The sequence below is a fragment of the Ovis canadensis genome, chromosome 6 (genome assembly GCF_042477335.2).
Source record: "Ovis canadensis isolate MfBH-ARS-UI-01 breed Bighorn chromosome 6, ARS-UI_OviCan_v2, whole genome shotgun sequence".
Taxonomy (NCBI): Eukaryota; Metazoa; Chordata; class Mammalia; order Artiodactyla; family Bovidae; genus Ovis; species Ovis canadensis.
The window spans coordinates 111,278,310-111,299,287 of record NC_091250.1 but is presented as its reverse complement, the minus strand read 5'-3'; the positions used below and the strand labels follow the sequence as shown (position 1 = coordinate 111,299,287).

Genomic DNA, 20,978 nt, shown 5'->3' with positions numbered 1-20,978 from the left:
GTTTTGAATTTTAGTGTATTGGATTTACACACACACACAAATTTCAAAAGTGGGATGTTGACTAACTACTGTAGTATTTAAACATTAAGATTGAAGAGTAAAAGGAATGTGGCTCAATAAGGCACAACTTAAACTAGGAAATATTTATTCTTTAAGTTGTGTCCCAGTCCTGTTAAGGTCTGTATTTTTATGTTCTTTGGTGTGGCAATAAACCATGATACCTGGATAAACTAAAAGCTATTTAGTTTTGAGGATGGGCTATTATTTGAGTCACCTAAAATACACAGATAATTTTATCAGTAGCTTAATATTTCCATCTGTGACTTTTCCGTCTGCTCTCTTTATTGTGCAGAAAATGACCGTGAATATTTCACATGTTCTCTTGTGTAACAGTAGTGGATGCAATATATTTAGGATAAAGAACAGGGTAAAGTTCAGAGAGGGAGGATGATATTTTCCTTTGTGGAACCTAAGAAAATTATTTTAGAAGTTTGAAGTTGACTTGAGCACTTGAATTATGTGGATGCTTAAATATGCAGGATATCTATTGGACATTGGTTCTGGTCAACTATCTGATACCACTATCAGCTTTCTATTTTAAATTGGTTATAAAGGGCTGTATAACTTATAAAAGCAAGACTATCAGAATCTTTTTTCTTTATATAAAAAAGTATTTCTTTTCTTTGTCATATAATAATTTAGCATTATTGGTAACGTGCTTATATCAAATTAGACTGCCTTGGGATTTAAGGCCTGTCCATTTTACATTGAGCTATCTTTACCCCAAGGGCACAGTGGGGCTCAGTGTCTTTCTGAACAATATTGTCCTGTATTAACAATGGTAAATCTATTGACTTAAAGTTTGGTCTTATTTTATTGAATCTGTGACTCCATGTTGATTCCCCTGATTGTTCCCCCAATCTGCATTCAGAGCTCTCTTCTCTGTCTTAGTCATTGGCAGCTCCATCCTTTTTGTTGTTCAGGTTAAAAACAAACAAACAAACAAATTTTTGAGTCATTATTGATCTCTTTTATGTAGGCCATCAGCAAATCTCAGCTCTCGTTTCAAAATATATTCAGAATCCAGTCCTTCCCCACCACCTCCACTGATACATCCTAAACCAAGCTGCTGTCAGGTCTTGCTTAGGTTATGAGCCTCTCAGATACTCTTTCTGCTTCTGTCTTTGGCAAAAGTGATTCTATTAAAACAGATCAATCTATATCACCCCTTCACTTATCCTTGAGAATGAGTTCTCCATTACACTGAAGGTGTAGTCACTGCGGTCAGTGTTCTGCAAGGTGCTACAGCATCTGGCCCTTGCTGCGTCTCTGACTTTATCCTCTTTCGCCCCTTCTCTTATGGGCACACTGGCCTCTTTGCTCTTCGTTAACCATGTGAGCTTACTCCCACTCCAGCATCTTTTACACTTGCTGTTCTCTCTGCTTAAGAGGCTTCTCCCCTCTTGGCTCACTTGCTCAGCTTCTTCAAGTTTTGTTTATATGTCGTCTTCTCAGTAAGCCCTTCCCAGTTACCCTATTTAATCATAGAGTCTACTCCCTCCTTTGAGTCTATCGCTGCTGCTGCTGCTAAGTCACTTCAGTCGTGTCCGACTCTATGTGACCCCATAGACGGCAGCCCACCAGGCTCCCCCGTCCCTGGGATTCTCCAAGCAAGAACACTGGAGTGGGTTGCCATTTCCTTCTCCAGTGCATGAAAGTGAAAAGTGAAAGTGAAGTCGCTCAGTGGTGTCCGACTCTTAGCGACCCCACGGACCACAGCCTACCAGGCTCCTCCATCCGTGCTTTGAGTCTAACACTATTTCCTTTTCTTGGTTTACTTTTTCTCCAAAGCATTTGTTTGTTTGTTATTGTGTCTCCTTCCTGCTAGAATGAATTTGTTTTGTTTCTTGCTGGACATGATGCTAGACACATAATAGATTTGTGAAATATTTGTTACATGTTTCTCAAACATGATTCATTATTTTGATTCATTATTTATATATGGACTAAAATAGTGCATTTGGTTACTGGGTATTTTAGGTAGGAGAAAGATGATCAGAATTCTGTTTTGAGGGTCATACCATTTAAGAGAGCAGAAAACTAAGTTGGATTTTTCATAGTAATGACTAGTAAGGTAAGACAGCTTACTTTCTTCTCCAAAGTACTTATAAAATGCAAAATGCCTGTTCTGTCCAACACTGAATTCGTTTTCTGTAGAACTTGCCTTGGGGCACAATCCCCTTTTGAATAGGCTGCCATACATACTGCCTGAATATTTTAGTGATTTGTAGACAAATCTTCTTCTCAGCTTGCTTGTGGGTGAAATATTAATGTCAAAAGCCAGACAAATGATGGTTTCTTGTGTCTGATATTTATTATGTCTTATATGATTTTTTAAAAATACCAGGCACAAAAAATCATCATTTGTTCGGCTTTGGGTGTTAATATTTCACCTACAAGCTAGCTGAGAGTGTTTTGGAAGGAGATCTGTCTAAAATAATTTTGCTTTCCTCTTTTTTGTATCAAGTACATGATACCACTGAGGCAAAATCGAAGATTTTGTTAGTATGTTGGACATTTGGCGACATCATTATGTGTTCCACTAAGTACTTTGCAAGTCATTTGGACCTTTCCTCTGCCTTGCATTTCCTTCAGATACTTTTGTAGGTGATGAGACCTCTTATGAGATTGGATTAAAATCAACACCGCTGAAACAGTTTAGCCTTGTAAGGTGACTGATGCTATGTTTGTCTAATTAGCTTTTGGCTAAGGATTGAAACCCATTAAGTCGCTAGTTAGTCTGTGTTTCAAATAAACACATCTGGCCCAATAATGAAGAAGGTTTTTCCTGTGTGAGAGTGCCAGATGTGGTGATGGTTCCCCCTGTTCTCTCGCTTAAATAATTAACAGCATGCTGGTGAAGTAACCCTAGACAGACAGCCTCAAAGCCAGATGCACAGTCTCAGAGCTGGAGCCACGGACATGTGCCTCATCTCATTAGAGTGCTCGCTCAGTCCCTTTCTTATCTTTATCTTACTTCCTGAAATACATTTTCTTTGAGGATGATCCCTTTAAAAATCCAGAGCTCATGAATTTTGGTTTGAAAGAGGCTTCACATGAAGATGTTTTCTTGGAGATGGGAATTAAGAACGCAGCAGGGTAGCTAGGACATAAGTTTGCATTTGGAAATTGATGTCAGAGAGAATCCCATGCACAGAGTAGCTTGGTGGGCTTACAGTCCATGGGGTCGCAACTGATGTGACTTAGCACGCATGTACAGCATGTCATGGAGCTATCTGGGCAAATCTTATCTGGGTATATCATTGCTTAGTATTGCTGGAATGGGTCTTTGGAGTCCTTTCTTTGAGGAGATATCTATGGATTACATTTCTTTATTTGGTAGAGAATTTTACACCAAAATGCACAGATTTTTAGTCATTAAACAGAAAGAATGTAAACGAGGTAGTCCTTTTCTATTTTTTTTTTTCCATTGGACACAATTTGATTTAAAAAAATGTCCTATGGTTAAACACATTGTCTTACCTAGAAAGATGTATAGATCGGAAGGTGGTTTCTGTTAGTGGTTTATTTGTACCAAAATGTCTTAAGTAGGAAGGACTCTGTGAAGCCCTGCGGATCCCACCCTTTCGAGGCCAGCTGCCTTTCGAGTGGAATGTGCAGGTGTCACCATTCTCGTGAAATGGGCTTATTTGCTGACCCTTGTTTGGTGAGACATCAACAATAGCGCAGCTGCTCTGCACTAGTTGAGATCTCAAACCTGCAATTTGGCAGGAAGAACAGAGCAAATTGGGTAAATATACATAAACACATTGTGAAGAAAGAAAAACAGAACAGAATGAACCAGAGCCTTATCCTACAGCTTGTTTGATAGAGATGATTTAAGGAGGCATATGGTATAGTTAAATGTGCTTTCAAAAACATTGGCCAGAATCTTCTGGCAAATATGAAATAAATATCTCAATCAGATGAAACTGATAGTATTAGTTCTCTTAAAAGGCTGTGTGGAAAGACAGTTGACAGAGTGTTTTGAGTAAGAGGAGGTGGGACATCAGTGAATGTGGAAAATTTGAAGCAGCTGATGCTGAAGGATCACGGAGATGCATGCGTGGCAGACTTGGGGTTAGAGCCTGACTTGGTGATAGAATCTTCTTTTCCTCAGTGTTGTTATTTTTTCAGTATAATTAATTTTGCCCGGAATAAAATTGATTCCATTTCTCTTTCCTGGTTTTACAAATTCTGCCTTTAGCCTAGCTTCTTACATGAACAGTTTTAATATATTTGTATGGTTAGGTGAATTTCATCTTGTCAGGTTTTTTATTTTTTTAGAGGGAGACTTGACATAATTTTTTAATAAGAAAGATTCTTTAAAAAGCACTCCAAAACTGAGGTGATGAATTGGTCCTCAGCAGGTGATGGGGCGGATGAGGCTGCTTTGCTGCACTGGTTTCCCACTTCCTCCTTTGTTCAGGGTCCAATCAGAGCAGTGCCATAGCTGCAGGGCCCCTCCTGAGCTCATGGTTAGACCGAGGACCTGCATTGTGTGACCTGTGAGCCTAGCCACCTTGGCCATGGTTGTTTTCAGTAAGTGTGCTGAGTCACTTTAGTCGTGTTCAACTCTTTGAGACCCATGGACTGTATGTAGCCCACCAGGCTCCTCTGTCCATGGGATTCTCCAGGCAAGAATACTGTAGGGGGTTGCCATTCCCTTCTCCAGGGGATCTTCCCGACCCAGGGATTGAACCCATGTCTCCTGCATTGCAGGAGGAATCTTTACCAGCTGAGCCACCAGGGAAGCCCATGGTTGAGTGCTTCCAAATAACAAGCTGGTTCTGAGCAAAGCCGTGGCCTGAGATGAACTCCTTATAGTAGGGGACCAGAGGATGGAGCATGCCCAGAAGCATCCACAGCACTCAGACCCCAGAGCAGACATTCTAGATGTGAATGTGTCCATCAGTGGGTTTCCTTCCAGTTGCCAGGACATTGGCCTGCCAGAGACACCAAGCTACAGCGTTGACAGCCTCTTGCGCTGAATGTCTGTAGGGGAACTCAGCCACTCATTCCAAGAACACTAGGCCACATGGTGGTCAAATTTTGTACGTTTTTATACATATGTTATTGTTGTTTTTACTCACTAAGTCATATCTGACTCTTTTGTGACTGCATGAACTGTAACCAGCCAGTCTCCTCTGCCCAGGGGATTTCCAAGGCAAGAACATTGGAGTGAGTTCCCATTTCCTTCTCTAGGGGATCTTTCCAACCCAGGGATCGACCCATGTCTCCTGCATTGGCAGGCAGAGCCACAGGGAAGCCCTGTAAATGTGATAAATTTACCTAATCTGCATTGAATCTTGATCCTAAATATGATTTTCAGTTCTGGAAATTACCTTTTAAGAGAAACAATAATTAATTCAAGTACATCCAGGGGTGGCTAACAGAATGTGGTCAAGTATTAAAATGTTAAATAGGATGCAGTTAAAATACTGAAAAAGACATAATCTAGATATGACACCTCAGCTTCCTTCAAACTTCAAGTCTGCTGTGTGAAAGATAGATTTCATTTATTCTGTATGGCTCCAAGAACACGAGAAGAATGAAAGATAAAGGGAGGCACATTTCAGCTAAGTATAAGGAACACTAGAATCATTTAGTGAGTGTTTTGGTAACTAAAAGTGTTCCAGGAGGGACAGCCATGCGATGATACGGAAGATGTGGTAGTTCAGTTGCCAAGTTGCGTCTAGCTCTTGCGACCCCGTGGACTGTAGCCTGCCAGACTCCTCTGTCCATGGGATTCTCCAGGCAAGAATGTTGGAGTGGGTTGCCATTTCCTTCTCCAGGGGATCTTCCTGACCCAGGGATCTAACCCGGGTCTCCTGCATTGCAGGCAGATTCTTCACCAACTAAGCCTCTGGGGAAGTAAATATGTATTTAAATCCTCTTATAGATCTACTTCTAAATTTTATATTATTAAAGATTTTACTATTATTAAGACATTTGACATTTTTGGATAAAAGATACTAAAAATCGAGTGATCTTTTCTAAACATCTTTTGAGCACTTAAAAAAAAAACACAGTGCAGTTAAAAAGGGGTTATTTTCAGTGTAATACTGAAAACATTTCCAGTACAACCTTAGATATGATATCCAGTATTTCTCTGATACAGCATTTTTTTCTTCTAAAATCTAGCAGTCTTCCTGACTGCAGTGTATTTGTTTCAGTTTTATATAACTATATTGGTATCTCAAAAAGAAATTATTTTATTTAGTTATTTTATCCTTTTACCCTTTGAAGAAAATATTTTAGATGAAATATTAATTTACATCTATATTCATAACTAGAAATTGAATCTTTATTCACAAATATGAAATTTGATTTTCAACTCATAATTTATTAGACATAAAGCTAACTTTTAAAAAACTCTACAGAGTATTAAATAGTAGCACTTGGTTTCAAAATATCTTCAGTTGACATAATTTTAATAACTTTTTGAGTAGTTACCCATTTAATTTTCAGTATATGCAAATTGGAGGTAAATTATTTATTACTTTCAGCAAATGTCTTTCACAATATTATTTAATTTTTTCATCTTTTTTAATGGGTCATAAAATGGCAGTCTTTTATTGGTTATGCATAAAGTAAGCAGCAAATGAATACTTTGCAAATAGGTTACTGTGGGTTGAAATGTCAACCATATTTCATGGAGTATGAAATTTCTCAATCAGAGTAACCATAACATATGGCACTGAGCTGTTCTCCTGTTTTGGAATTTTCATGCATCTTTAAACATTAAATAAAAGCACTGTGACCGTTAGGACCTAGAATTTTATTTACTTCATTAAATATCCCAATACTATTGAATAATTTCTCATGTGGAAATAATTTAGTAGATTTGAATTTAGTTTTATCACTATTACTTTGAGAAGCAGTTGACATTAAAACGCATTTCCAACAGTCTTTCTGTTAAGATGTTTAGATTTCTTCTATCCTTCTACTTCAAAAAATATTCTGAGGATGGAGCAAAGAGAAAACGAACATTTGTACACAATTCTAAACAAGGTAGCACCAATTTGTAGGAAACAAAGTTGAAAGAGTCGTTGGTTCTGAGCCCCACCTTCCCTAAACATCCAGAATTATGTGCATGGTGGGCGGGTCCTGTCTCAGGAGGTTCTCCCTTATCTTTCCCGACTTCGTAGTCCCACCTCCCTGGCTGTTTCTTCTGTCACCTGTGCTTCCTCCTCTTGTGGTTCCTTGTCAGTTTTCACCATGACTGGATTCCTAACCCATAAACTCAGCCTTCTCGAAGGCTTCCTTTTCCTGCTGATGGGCTCCCAATCTCCAAACAAGAGATTTCCCTTAGCTTTAAGCCAACTGTTCAGATGTCTACTATCCAGATGTCAACTAACTCACTTGTATTTCCCCTAGGCATCTTAAACCTGAAGTTCCCAAACTAAACTTCCATTCAAACCTATTCCTTTCATGATTCCTATTCAGGATTACCCACCTTCCTGTGCAAGACAGAAACTCTGAAGTCATCTTTAACTACTCCTTCTTCCTCACTTCCTGCATCCTATAAATGTCCGAGTACTTTCTATTTTTAACTCCTTAATATCTCTCAGTTTTCATTTTTGCCCTACACCCATTGACACTATTTGACTCAATTCTGCTTTGGTTTTTATTTGAAATGCACTAAGAAATTCTTAAAAGAAATGTTTTTTAATTGATAACATTGGTTTATAATATTATATATGCTTCATGTGTGCAATGTTAAGTTTTGACTTCTATATACACTACAGCATGTTTACTACCAGAAGTCTAGTTTCCATCCGTTAGCATACAATTAACTCCATTTATTCATTTCACCCTCCCCCTCTTTGGGAGTCATCAGTCTGTTCTCTGTATCTATGTGCTTCTTTTTGTTTTGTTTGCTTGCTTTTATATTCCACGTATGAGTGAAATCATACATACTTGCTTTTCTCCATCGGATGTATTTCACTTAGTGCTCTCGAGATCCATCCGTGTTGTCATGATAGCAAGATTCTATCTCCTTTAGGCTGAATACTATTCCATTGTACATGTACATTGTACATCTTTAGCCATTCATCTATCAGTGGACACTTAAGTTGCTTCCCTATATTGGCAATTCTAAATAATGCTGCAGTAAACATCAAGGTGCATAAATCTTCTGAGTTAGTGTTTTTGTATTCTTTAGATAAATACCCAGAAGTGGAATAACTGGATTTTATGGTAGTTCCATTCTTAACTTTTTCAAAAACCTCCGTACTGTTTTTCAAAGTAGCTGCGCCAATTTACATTCCTAACAAGAGTGGAATACGCCATGACTTTCTTAACTGGTCTTCTACTGTAGAAATTATTACTCTTCCAACCATTCATCTACAATGCAACACATGTGATATTTGTAAAACACAATTATGACCAGATTTCTACCTGTCTTAGAAGTTCATAAGACTAATCCCAAATATCTAAATATAGCATCCTGGGTTTTTCATGATCCTTATCCTATTCTCCTTTTCAGCCTCAAACCATATATTCTCACTGTCATATTCTGTGTTGCTGCCATATTGAATGGCTTTTTAGTTCCTTGACTATTCTGTGCCTTTCTTATCTTCTAGCTTGTCAAATAGTGCTCCATCTTCTTAGATTCCTTTCTAATCTCCTTTCCTAACTAATTCTTGATCATTCTTTAGGATTCATCATAGAGATGACTTCCTGCAGGAAACCTTTGTTGATGCCCTCATGCAAGTAGTTGTATTTCCTACCTTGTGCTCTAGTACCTTTCTGCTGGTTCCTATTTTAGTTACTATCACATTCTACTGAAATTGTTTTATTTGACTTCTTTTCAGTTACATTGTAATTCTGTGTTTTACTTGTTTTTGCAACTCTATTACCAAGCGTAGCCTTGCTTGGCCTATTGTAGGTAATTTATAAATATTAGAGCAATAGACTAATTGAGTGATTGATTGAACTTATTGACAGACATTCAGAAACCAATTTGGAATGTAGTTTTAAGTGTTAAGTTCAAGCACACAGTCAACACAGTTGTAATGTTGGGTTTTGTCATAATAACATTTTGTAACAGGAAGGAAATAGCTCTGAAAAATTTCTCTAAATAAACTTGCATGATATTATATTCTAGGCATTTTTCAAACAATTTAGCTTTCTCTATTTTTATATGGAAGTAAGGGGAAGAGAAATTCTTTAAATAAAAAAGTATTGGGCAATTATCTCATTGTTGCAATACATTCTTCAGTGTTATCTATGTTGCTTTTTAACTTGGTATAAGAGTATCTTGACATTCTGAATAATTTTTTTGACAAGTGTTGATGTTGCAGTAATTTATAGAGTATCTGCTGTGTTCTAAGCACTGTGTTGGACATTTTGTGGACATTATTTTATCAAGCTTTTTCCTCCCAAACTCTGAAGTAGGTACAAGTATCCCCATTTTACAGATTGAGGAATGCAAGATTGAGAGTATAGTGACTAGGGTTCCAACCTAGAACTCCTGATTCCCCAACATGTGGGCAGAATCTATCCTCTTTTTCAATTTTATTTTATTCTTGGGACAAATAAAGATGAATTCTTGACTCACCTCTCACTGATGTGTGGAATTACATAAAAACAATGACTTCAATACATTTTTGTCCGTAATAAAGTTTCTGCAACTGAGTGTATGAGTTCTCCTGTTCTAAACATTACTAACCAGCAACAGAGGTTATATAGCAATCAGAATGAGAAATCCATAAATTCTAGCAGAATTACATAAAATATGACAAAACGTGATATGCATATATTGGAGTCTTGGGGCAAAGAAAGGTTAAGGTATTGAGTTTGGGTTAAAGGATGAGGTGGCTTTATCAATCTGTGTGCCATCAATGAAGGAGCAGAACTTTGGACAAAGGTATCAACTCATAACAGTGCCATTCAGTTCAGTTGCTTAGTCACATCTGAATCTTTGAGACCTCATGAACTGCAGCACTCCAGGCTTCCCTGTCCATCACCAGCTCCTGAAGCTTGCTCAAACTCATGTCTATCGAGTTGATGATGCCATCCAACCATCTCATCCTCTGTCGTCCCCTTCTTCTGCCTTCAATCTTTCCCAGCATCAGGGTCTTTTCCAATGAGTCAATTCTTCGTATCAGGTGGCTAAAATCTTGGAGTTTCAGCTTCAGCATCAGTCCTTCCAATGAATGTTCAGGACTGATTTCCTTTAGGTTTGACTGGTTTTATCACACAGTGCCATTATCATCCCAATAATCTCAAAATATTTTTCTAAAGAAACAACAAAATCTAAAAGCAGAAATAACTTTTAGAGTATGTTTTTCATGCTTGCAACATTTCTGAAAAAAACTACCAGCAAATATATATCCATATAAAAGTATATAGATATATTCACAAATAAGTATTTTATATAGTAACTGTTAGTTGCTCAGTCATGTCTGACTCTTTGCGACCACATGTAATATAGCCCTGGCAGGCTCCTTTGTCCATGAGATTCTCTAGGCAAAAATACTGGAGTGGGTTGCCATTTCCCTCTTCATTATATAGTCAATGCCAATGTAATTAACCACGAGAAATAATATGAATGTTGTAAAAAGTTGGAGGAGTGACACAAAATTTTGCCAGTGAGCAAAAATTAGATATCAGACCCTAAAGCATTTATCAAGGGTTAATGTAATGTGCAATAGAAGTGAAAGCATTTGACTACAGAGTCAAGAGAAGTCCAGTTTGGGGCAGGTTACCTTTTTAAGCTTTATGTTCCTTATTTGGAAAATGCAGATAATGGTACAGCCTCCCTCAGTGGATTATTGTGAGAATTAAGTGAGAAGATGAGTTAATGTGTTGGGTTGACAGCTGATGGTGAACAATGTCAGATTCAAGATCTCCAAAGATTTACCTTTGGGGCCAGGGACGAGGCTTGATCACTCAAGAGCTTTTGTATAGCAGAGTTTTATTAAAGTATAAAAAGGGACATAGAAAGCTTCTCACACAGACATCGAAAGGGCGATGGAGAGTGCCCCCCTTGCTAGTCTCAGTTCAGTTCAGTTCAGTCACTCAGTCGTGTCCAACTCTTTTCAACCCCATGAATCGCAGCACGCCAGGCCTCCCTGTCCATCACCAACTTCCGGAGTTCACTCAGACTCACGTCCATTGAGTCCGTGATGCCATCCAGCCATCTCATCCTCGGTCGTCCCCTTCTCCTCCTGCCCCCAATCCCTCCCAGCATCAGAGTCTTTTCCAATGAGTCAACTCTTCGCATGAGGTGGCCAAAGTACTGGAGTTTCAGCTTTAGCATCATTCCTTCCAAAGCAATCCCAGGGCTGATCTCCTTCAGAATGGACTGGTTGGATCTCCTTGCAATCCAAGGGACTCTCAAGAGTCTTCTCCAACACCACACTTCAAAAGCATCAATTCTTCGGTGCTCAACTTTCTTCACAGTCCAACTCTCACATCCATACATGACCACAGGAAAAACCATAGCCTTGACTAGATGGACCTTTGTTGGGAAAGTAATGTCTCTGCTTTTCAATATGCTATCTAGTTTGATCATAACTTTCTTCCAAGGAGTAAGCGTCTTTTAATTTCATGGCTGCAATCACCATCTGCAGTGATTTTGGAACCCCCCAAAATAAAGTCTGACACTGTTTCTACTGTTTCCCCATCTATTTGCCATGAAGTGATGGGACCAGATGCCATGATCTTTATTTTCTGAATGTTGAGCTTTAAGCCAACTTTTTCACTCTCCTCTTTCAGTTTCATCAACAGAAAGTGAAATTGTCTAACTCAGTGAAACTAAGCCATGCCCCTGGGGCCACCCAAGACAGGCGGGTCATGGTGGAGAGGTCTGACAGAATGTGGTCCACTGGAGAAGGGAATGGCAAACCACTTCAGTATTCTTGCCTTGTAAACCCCATGAACAGTATGAAAAAGCAAAATGATAGGATACTGAAAGTGGAACTCCCCAGGTCAGTAGGTGCCCAATATGCTACTGGAGATCAGTGGAGAAATAACTCCAGAAAGAATGAAGGGATGGAGTCAAAGCAAAAACAATACCCAGTTGTGGATGTGACTGATGATAGAAGCAAGGTCTGATGCTGTAAAGAGCAATATTGCATAGGAACCTGGAATGTCAGGTCCATGAATCAAGGCAAATTGGAAGTGGTCAAACAAGAGATGTCAAGAGTGAACATCAACATTCTAGGAATCAGCGAACTAAAATGGACTGGAATGGGTGAATTTAACTCAGATGACCATTATATCTACTACTGCGAGCAGGAATCCCTTAGAAGAAATGAAGTAGCTGCTCCCGGTCGCTGCCCTGGCCTCAGGCGTGGGGTTGCTCCTTCCTGCTGCCGCCCTTGGCCTCAGGTGCTGCCCCTGGCCTTGGACGAGGGGTAGCTCCTCTTGGCCATTCCTGCGCTGTCGCAGCCTGGCACTCTAGGCCGCTGGACATGGAACAACAGACTGGTTCCAAATAGGAAAAGGAGTACGTCAAGGCTGTATATTGTCACCCTGCTTATTTAACTTATATGCAGAGTACATCATGAGAAACACTGGACTGGAAGAAGCACAAGCTGGAATCAAGATTGCTGGGAGAAATATCAATAACCTCAGATATGCAGATGACACCACCCTTATGGCAGAAAGTGAAGAGGAACTAAAAAGCCTCTTGATGAAAGTGAAAGAGGAGAGTGAAAAAGTTGGCTTAAAGCTCAACATTCAGAAAACAAAGATCATGGCATCCAGTCCCATCACTTCATGGGAAATAGATGGGGAAACAGTGGAAACAGTGTCAGACTTTATTTTTCTGGGCTCCAAAATCACTGCAGATGGTGACTGCAGCCATGAAATTAAAAGACGCTTACTCCTTGGAAGAAAAGTTATGACCAACCTAGATAGCATATTGAAAAGCAGAGACATTACTTTGCCAACTAAGGTTCGTCTAGTCAAGGCTATGGTTTTTCCAGTAGTCATGTATGATTGTGAGAGTTGGACTGTAAAGAAGGCTGAGCGCCGAAGAATTGATGCTTTTGAAGTGTGGTGTTGGAGAAGACTCTTGAGAGTCCCTTGGACTGCAAGGAGATCTAACCAGTCCATTCTAAAGGAGATCAGCCCTGGGATTTCTTTGGAAGGAATGATGCTAAAGCTGAAACTCCAGTACTTTGGCCACCTCATGCAAAGAGTTGACTCATTGGAAAAGACTCTGATGCTGGGAGGGATTGGGGGTAGGAGGAGAAGGGGATGACAGAGGATGAGATGGCTGGATGGCATCACTGACTCGATGGACGTGACTCTGAGTGAACTCCAGGAGTTGGTGATGGACAGGGAGGCCTGGCGTGGTGCAATTCATGGGGCCACAAAGAGTCGGACATGACTGAGTGACTGAACTGAACTCAACTTTGTTAATTAGAGAACTGGTTCATGTCTGGTGAGTTCTACCTGCCAGATTATAAACAATTTATGTCAATGTCTACTGTGCCCTTCAAAGTTGAATCAATAAGATTATCTGCAACAGTCACACAGTGTTATGACTCAAATAAATCTTCCCCAAAACCAAAACCATGCCTTCTGTGTCATATGCTTTCTGGTGCATGTTTTAGAGTGGAGGAATTAAGATCTAGGAAACATTATTTTTGGATTCAACTATGCTTAGTCTTCAAAAAACCAAAACAAAACAAGGCACTCAATTCTGCAGAATAAGCAAGTAATTTTAAGTTTGCCTTCTTAAATAAGCCACTTCTCATTCTGTGTTGGGAGTTCATAGAAGTTCAGTAACGTTGACATAAACACCCTAAGTTCTTGCTTGTTTCTGGATTTAGTTAAACATATTTTTAAAAACAAGATGTTTTGAAGGGAATAATTTACAGGGAATATTTTTAATAGGAGTTATCCTGAATTTTGAAGAAGAGTTTAGCTAGAAGTTTACTAGTTTTATCTTTCCTGGAGACTCTAGCACTGTAAAAACCCAAGCTACATATCACATTGAGAGAATAATAAAAAAGAAAAACCCAATAAGAACTTTCATTTCTTCAAGCCTCAGTGGTATAATGGAAATAACTCGAAATTTGTAAGAATCCTGTCTTTACTACTTTGGACAAGGTAATTAGCATTTTGGGGCCTTATGTACCTCAGCTATAAAACTGTGAATCTCCTTACTTTAAGAGTTACAAGAATTAAATGAGATAATATCATAAAATACCCAGGACAGCATCTGGCAGGAACTGAATAATATTTGTTATCTCTGGCATCATTATTGAAAATCTTACCAGTTTCTTGAGATTGCTTCTGTTTTATTCTAACTGTCTATAACTAATAATGTTTGACACACAATTCAAGGCCTAGAGTAGAACTCTAATAAATTTAGTAAGATTCTACTAATCCAAAGTAATTAAGGCAAAGTTTCTGGCTATTAATTCTTAGAATTTAGAATATTTTGTGAACACTGGGGCATGGTTGTGGTATAGAAGCTAGATTAACAAAATGTTGCCTATTTCACTTTAATAAATGGATAGCTTTGTTTTCTTGGTATATTGATTATTATAGATAATATACTTTGTAAACTCTTTTGGAAAAGAGCTGTTTCCTTTAAAATTTCCTTGTCACTATTTCCCCTTTGATATCTTCTTATGGTGGTTTAGTCGCTAAGTTCTGTCTGGCTCTTGCGACCCCATGGACTTTAACACACCAGGCTTCTTTGTCCATGGGATTTCTAAGACAAGAATACTGGAGTGGGTTGCTGTCTTCTTAAAGCTATGAAAAAAAAAATTACCAACTGATCCCAATTAATGAATTACTATAATAAAACTTGAATTAATGGAATTTTAATTATTTTAAATTATATTATAATTTGAAATCATATTTTCAAAATGAGAGCTGTATTTTACTTTCAGTAGTTCTCAGCAATGGACAAAAATTTTTCTCTTTTCTCTGCATTTTTCAGGATATGTTAAAATCTTGGGTATTTGCAACAAATGCCTACAGATATTTAAGCGTATTATTTTTTTCCATTCAGCTTATCTCTGTCTTTCATTATCACTTTCTCTGTATTTTATCTTTGAATGGCTGGTTATTTCTGTATTCTTAAACAAAGATCTTGTAAAAATTGTACTATCTACAGACAGGGAAAAGCGAAATGGAATGGAATGATTCTTCTCCTTTTTAAAAAGATTTTTGTGAATCTGAAAAATCTCAGCATTTTTCTGCATTAAGGAATTCTTCTAAATTAAATTTTTGTCTGAAAAATAGCATTAGGAATTTTTTATGTTTCTATTTACATTAGTGCCTCTTTTAGAAACAATTGAATCACTTAAGGAATTTGCCTCTAGCTACTGAGTAAGAACTGGAACTAAGAAAGGAAAAAGCTAAGATAACTGATCAGGCACTTGACTTTTAAAGTAGACTTTCTGGTTACTTTTGAATTATTTAAAGAAAGAAAAATCTCCCACAAAGCTCTACTTTTTAATTCATTGTTAATTATTGTTTCTTCATTTTCTTTCAGAACTCTTCATGTTTCAGTGAGTTTTAATGAAGGAAAGTCTGTCATCTCGAGTTCACTAATAGTCACAGCCACAGAATGTGTAAGTCGCAGTTTGCACAAAGTTACCTTTTAAAAATAACTCTACCCAGAAATAATGTATGGTCTTTCAGTGTTGCTGCATACTACAATAAAGTACAAATGGTGACACTGAAGACCATTACAAGAAAACGCTTTTACTTGTAGATTGTTTTGCCTTTTCCTGTAGTTTCATTTTAAAGGGGATTTTAAGAGAGTATACGTTGTGTTTTGATATTTATAAAATTGGAAAGTCGTATCAGAATAAGGTAGGAGAATGATTTTCAAATGAAGCTATTTTTTTTATTAAAACAATAATTACAAAGAAAGTAATGTCTTCTCTTAATGAAGGTTGCATTGTAGTATCTAAGACATTTATCATGTTTTTGAAAGTATTAGTGCATCTTAATGAGTGAGCTTATTATTTTGTCCATTTTAATGTTGGTATTTTCTCATGAGTAAGGAATTTGATTTTGAAAGCTTGATAATATCTTGGCTTGAAACTATATTGAAGTTATAATTTAATTGAGGTGATAGTTTTGTATCATAGATAGTAGTGGACCTAAAATGCAGTATTTTGATATGTAAACTCCATTGATAAGACAATATTTTCCTTAATTTTTTGATTTAAGTCTTGATATTAGATTGTTAAACATGAAAACACAAGCATTAAAAGGAACTGATCACATGGCTATTAGTCTTATAATTGCGTTTTCTTTGTAAAAAATAAATCAGAGCAAAAAAAAAAAAAAAAAAAGAATGCCTGCCCTTCAAGAGACCAAAATCCCAAACCTAAACATTGTCCCACATCTCATGATTTCATGAGATGGTTTTACATCTTGATCTTTTACTTTGAGAGACGTCCTTCCTCCAGGAAAAAAAAAAAAGGCACCTCAATATTATCTGTATAGAGATTGTTTATTTCTTCTTTTAAGAAAGCATCGTAGGGAAAACAGCATCCATATGGACTCTTGGGTCATTATTGAATTCCCTGGATACCTCTTTTTTAACACTTGTTTTCATTTTTTAATTTTAAAAATAGCTAGGCCCTCCTCCCACTCAACCTCTGCCTTTTCATCTTCAATTCATGTTGCAATTTGTAGATTTTGTGGATGTTGCAGTTTGTATATTTTCTGGTCCCTCAGGATGTGGTTGAGATTACAAACATTTGTGGTTTATGGTTTCTCAGTGTTCCCTCACTGAAATGGCATTCTTTCTCCATCCCTCCTATTCTGCACCTCCAGCTGTTTTTTTTTTTTTTAACCTCTCTTCCACTCAAGTGTGGTTATAGGATCTTTATCTGGATCCTATAACCATACACCATTGTCATGTGCAGGGATGCTGAAGTTATATGACCCATTTGGAATTTATAGCTTGTATGCTTCCTAGGCTTCCTAGAAAGAGGAAGTCTTTCTAGGTCTTGCTTGTTTTCAAGGGAGTCAAGATCATGGCATCTGGTCCCATCACTTCATGGCAAATAGATGGGGAAAGAGTGGAAACAGTGACAGACTTTATTGTTTTGGGCTCCAAAATCACTGCAGATGGTGACTGCAGCCATGAAATTAAAAGACACTTACTCCTTCGAAGAAAAGTTATGACTAACCTGCTGCTGCTGCTGCTAAGTCGCTTCAGTTGTGTCCGACCCTGTGCGACCCCGTAGATGGCAGCCCACCAGGCTCTGCCGTCCCTGGGATTCTCCAGGCAAGAACACTGTAGTGGGTTGCCATTTCCTTCTCCAGTGCATGAAAGTGAAAAGTGAAAGTGAAGTCACTCAGTCTAGACAGCATATTAAAAAGCAGAGACATTACTTTGCCAACCAATGTCTGCCTAGTCAAGGCTATGGTTTTCCCAGTGGTCATGTATAGATGTGAGAGTTGGACTATACAGAAAGATGAGCACTGAAGAATTGATGCTTTTGAACTGTGGTACTGGAGAAGACTCTTGAGAGTCCCTTGGACAGCAAGGAGATCCAACCAGTCCATCCTAAAGGAAATCAGTCCTGAACATTCATTGGAAGGACTGATGCTGAAGCTGAAACCCCAATCCTTTGGCCACCTGATGCAAAGAACTGACTCATTGGAAAAGACCCTGATGCTGGGAAAGATTGAAGGTGGGAGGAGAAGGGGACAACAGAGGATGAGATGGTTGGATGGCATCACCAACTCAATGGGCATGAATTTGAGTAAATTCCAGGAGTTGGCAATGGACAGGGAGGCCTGGTGTACTGCAGTCCATGGGGTCGCAAAGAGCTGGACATGACTGAGAGACTGGACTGAATGTAGCTAGAGGTGGTTTAACAGTAAGGTGATTTCAGAAAAAAGGGACATTAGTTGTATCAAAGATGGAGAGAGAGTGTGGGGACATGTCGTAATATTAAACAAGGGATCTCAGTCATTTCCATTGAGAAGAGATTTGAGCGAAGACTTGAGGAAGGTGAGGGAGTAAGCCTTGAAGACCATGTAAGGGAAGAGTGTTTATGCGGAGGGAGCAGCTAAAACAGAGCCTAAGGTGGGACTGTACCTGGCTGGCTTAAAGAGGAACAGGCAGCCAGTGTGCAGGGTAAAGGCAGCTAGGAGAGGAGGCTTGAGATGGGTAGAAGAGAGTAGAGGGAGGGGAGAGATCATAGTGGGTTTTATAAGTCATTATAAGGACTTGAGTTTTTCTTCTGAATGAAACAGGGAGCCATTGGAAGGTGACATGGTTGTTCAATGCTAAGTCTTTCTGAGTCTTTGTGACCCCATGGACTAAAGCATGGCAGGCTGCCCCATCCCTCACCATCTCCTGGAGTTTAGCCAAGTTTATGTCCATTGAATCAATGATACCATCCAACCATCTCATCCTCTGTCACCGTCTTCCCCTTTTGCCTTCCATCTTTCCCAGCATCAGGTTCTTCTCTAGTGAGTCAGCTGTTTGCATCAGGTGGCCAGAGTATTGGAACTTCAGCTTCAGTGTCAGTCCTTCCAAAGAATATTCAGGATTGATTTCCTTTAGGATTGACTGATTTGATCTTGCTGTCCAAGGGACTCTCAAGAGTCTTCTCCAGCATCACAGTTCAAAAACATCAATTCTTTGGCACTCTGCCTTCTTTATGATCCAACTCTCACATCTGTACGTGCCTACTGGAAAGACCATAGCTTTGATTATATGGACCTTTGTTGTCAAAGTGATGCCTTTGCTTTTTAATACACTCGGTTTGTCATAGCTTTCCTTCCAAGAAGTAATCGTCTTCTAATTTCATGGCTGCAGTCACCATCCACGGTGATGACATGGTATGACAGTGTTTTAAAAGGATTATTACCCACCAGGGTTCTTGGCCTCCTTCATCAATAGAAATTGATCAGAGGCTAGACAAGAAATTCAGGCAAGGTTTTATTGGGGCCCTTGTTGCAGCAAGGGGGAACGATAACAAACAACAAGTTCCTCTGCTTTCCTGCTTGCTGGGCAGGGAGTTTGTCCCTTTTATGGGATGAGGGTAGTGGTGTGTCCAGGGGTTGGGCCAGTGGGGTGGCTTAGGTGGTTGCCCACCCCTTAGGTGGTGTTGTATACAAGGGGCATGGGCAGTACCCTGCTTTTGTTCCAACTCTTCAGAAGTGGCAGTTCGGTTTTTTGGTCTCTTTGTATCTTTTGTCCAAAATTTGCCCTAACGGTGCATGCACACAGTTATTTTTAGTCCCTTACAGTTTCTTTGTATTTTGTTGGAGGAGAGGCTTGCTGCTGCTGCTAAGTCACTTCAGTCGTGTCTGACTCTGTGTAGCCCCATAGACGGCAGCCCACCAGGCTCTGCCGTCCCTGGGATTCTCCAGGAAAGAACACTGGAGTGGGTTGCCATTTCCTTCTCTAGTGCACGAAAGTGAAAAGTGAAAGTGAAGTTGCTCAGTTGTGTCCTGATTCTTAGTGACCCCATGGCCTGCAGCCCACCAGGCTCCTCCATCCATGGGATTTTCCAGGCAAGAGTACTGGAATGGGGTGCCATCGCCTTCTCCAGAGGAGAGGCTTAGGTACAATACAAGCATTGCAGCACTGTGCAGCAGAGGGTCTTGGACTCCATATCTTATCTTAGGATCATTCTGGTTGGAGTAAAAACAGTGGAAGGAAAGCTTGGAAATAGAACATTTAGATCAGATTATCAACAACCTGGAAAAAAAAGAGCTTAGAGTTCATCCTACAAGTCTGTGGTTCCTCAGCTTTAGTACACAGAGATGTCAGTATTAAAAATGAGTGAAGGAAAGAAAATCTTCTATGTTCATGAGAGCTTAACTCTGTAGAGAAAAAGTTTAGATATTTTTTTCTTTTTAATTTTATTAATATAATTGACATATAGCACTGTATAAATTTAAGATGTACAACATAACTATTTACTTACGTAACCATGGGATGTTTCTTTTTTATTCAAGCTCAAATATGTCTGGTTTTGTTGTTACTAAGTCATGTCCGACTCTTTGCAACCCCACAGACTTCAGCACACCAGGCTCCCCTGTCCTTCACTGTCTCCCGGAGTTTGCTCATATTCATGTCCACTGAGTCAGTAATGCTATCTAACCATCTCATCCTCTGCTGCCCTCCTCTTCTTGTGGATGGCAGTAATATTACCATTTTATCGATATGGAAACTGAGACTGGAGCTGATGAGAAAGGACCAGTGGATGTGTGCATTGTATCTCTATTCAGAATAGAAGAGGACAGTGGGTAACACTATGATATAATAAATAGTGGGCATTGTATTTATGTGATACCTAGCCTTTCAGGCATATTTGGATATGATAATTAGGGAATGTTTTGAAATATTCAGATATTGTTAATTAGGTTAGTAATCTTATTCATTCTAGGATGATGTCTTTGGCTCTTAATAGGCATTTGAAAGTCACACCAAATAAAATACCATTGCCTTAGCAGTTGATTAATCCTTGTGGAAATCCCACAAATAAAGAATCCCCTCTGTTCTCCAGGAGCATCTGGGCTCGGTCCTACTAAGGCACTTATGTCACTGGTTTGTAATTTCCTGTTTACTTCTCTGCCTCTCTCTGCAGTCTGTGGCTTGCTCACTGCCTCCCTTTTGGTGCCTGGTGCTTACACAAGGCAGGTGCTCCAAAATTATTTGTTAAAGGAATGAATGACTGTACCTTTATATTTGAAGTGGGGATACTAAGGTTTAGATTTAAGAGATTTAACCTTAGGGTCTGAGGAGGGCTTAGACTTAGGCTGTCTGTTTTCTCTCTCTCTCTCTCTTTTTTTTTAAATTTTGGCCATGAACAGGGACCATGTGGGATTTTAGTTCCCTGACTAGGGATCAAACCCGTGTCCCCTGCTTTGGAAGCACAGAGTCTTAACTGTCGGACGGCCAGGGAAGCCCTCAGGGAGTCCATTCTCTTCATTTGTCTCAGAAGGTCTCCTAA

At 39.1% G+C, this 20,978-nt stretch overlaps 1 protein-coding gene across 2 annotated transcripts in view; it reads left to right on the top strand.

Moving 5' to 3' along the window:
• ANTXR2 (ANTXR cell adhesion molecule 2) overlaps window positions 1-20,978 on the top strand; it is a 175,218-nt gene that overhangs the window by 48,520 nt on the left and 105,720 nt on the right. For both annotated transcript variants that reach the window (XM_069594457.1, XM_069594458.1), the window contains exon 11: window positions 15,533-15,611. In XM_069594457.1, coding sequence (XP_069450558.1) covers window positions 15,533-15,611 — 79 coding nt within the window. The remainder of the gene's footprint in view (window positions 1-15,532; window positions 15,612-20,978) is intronic.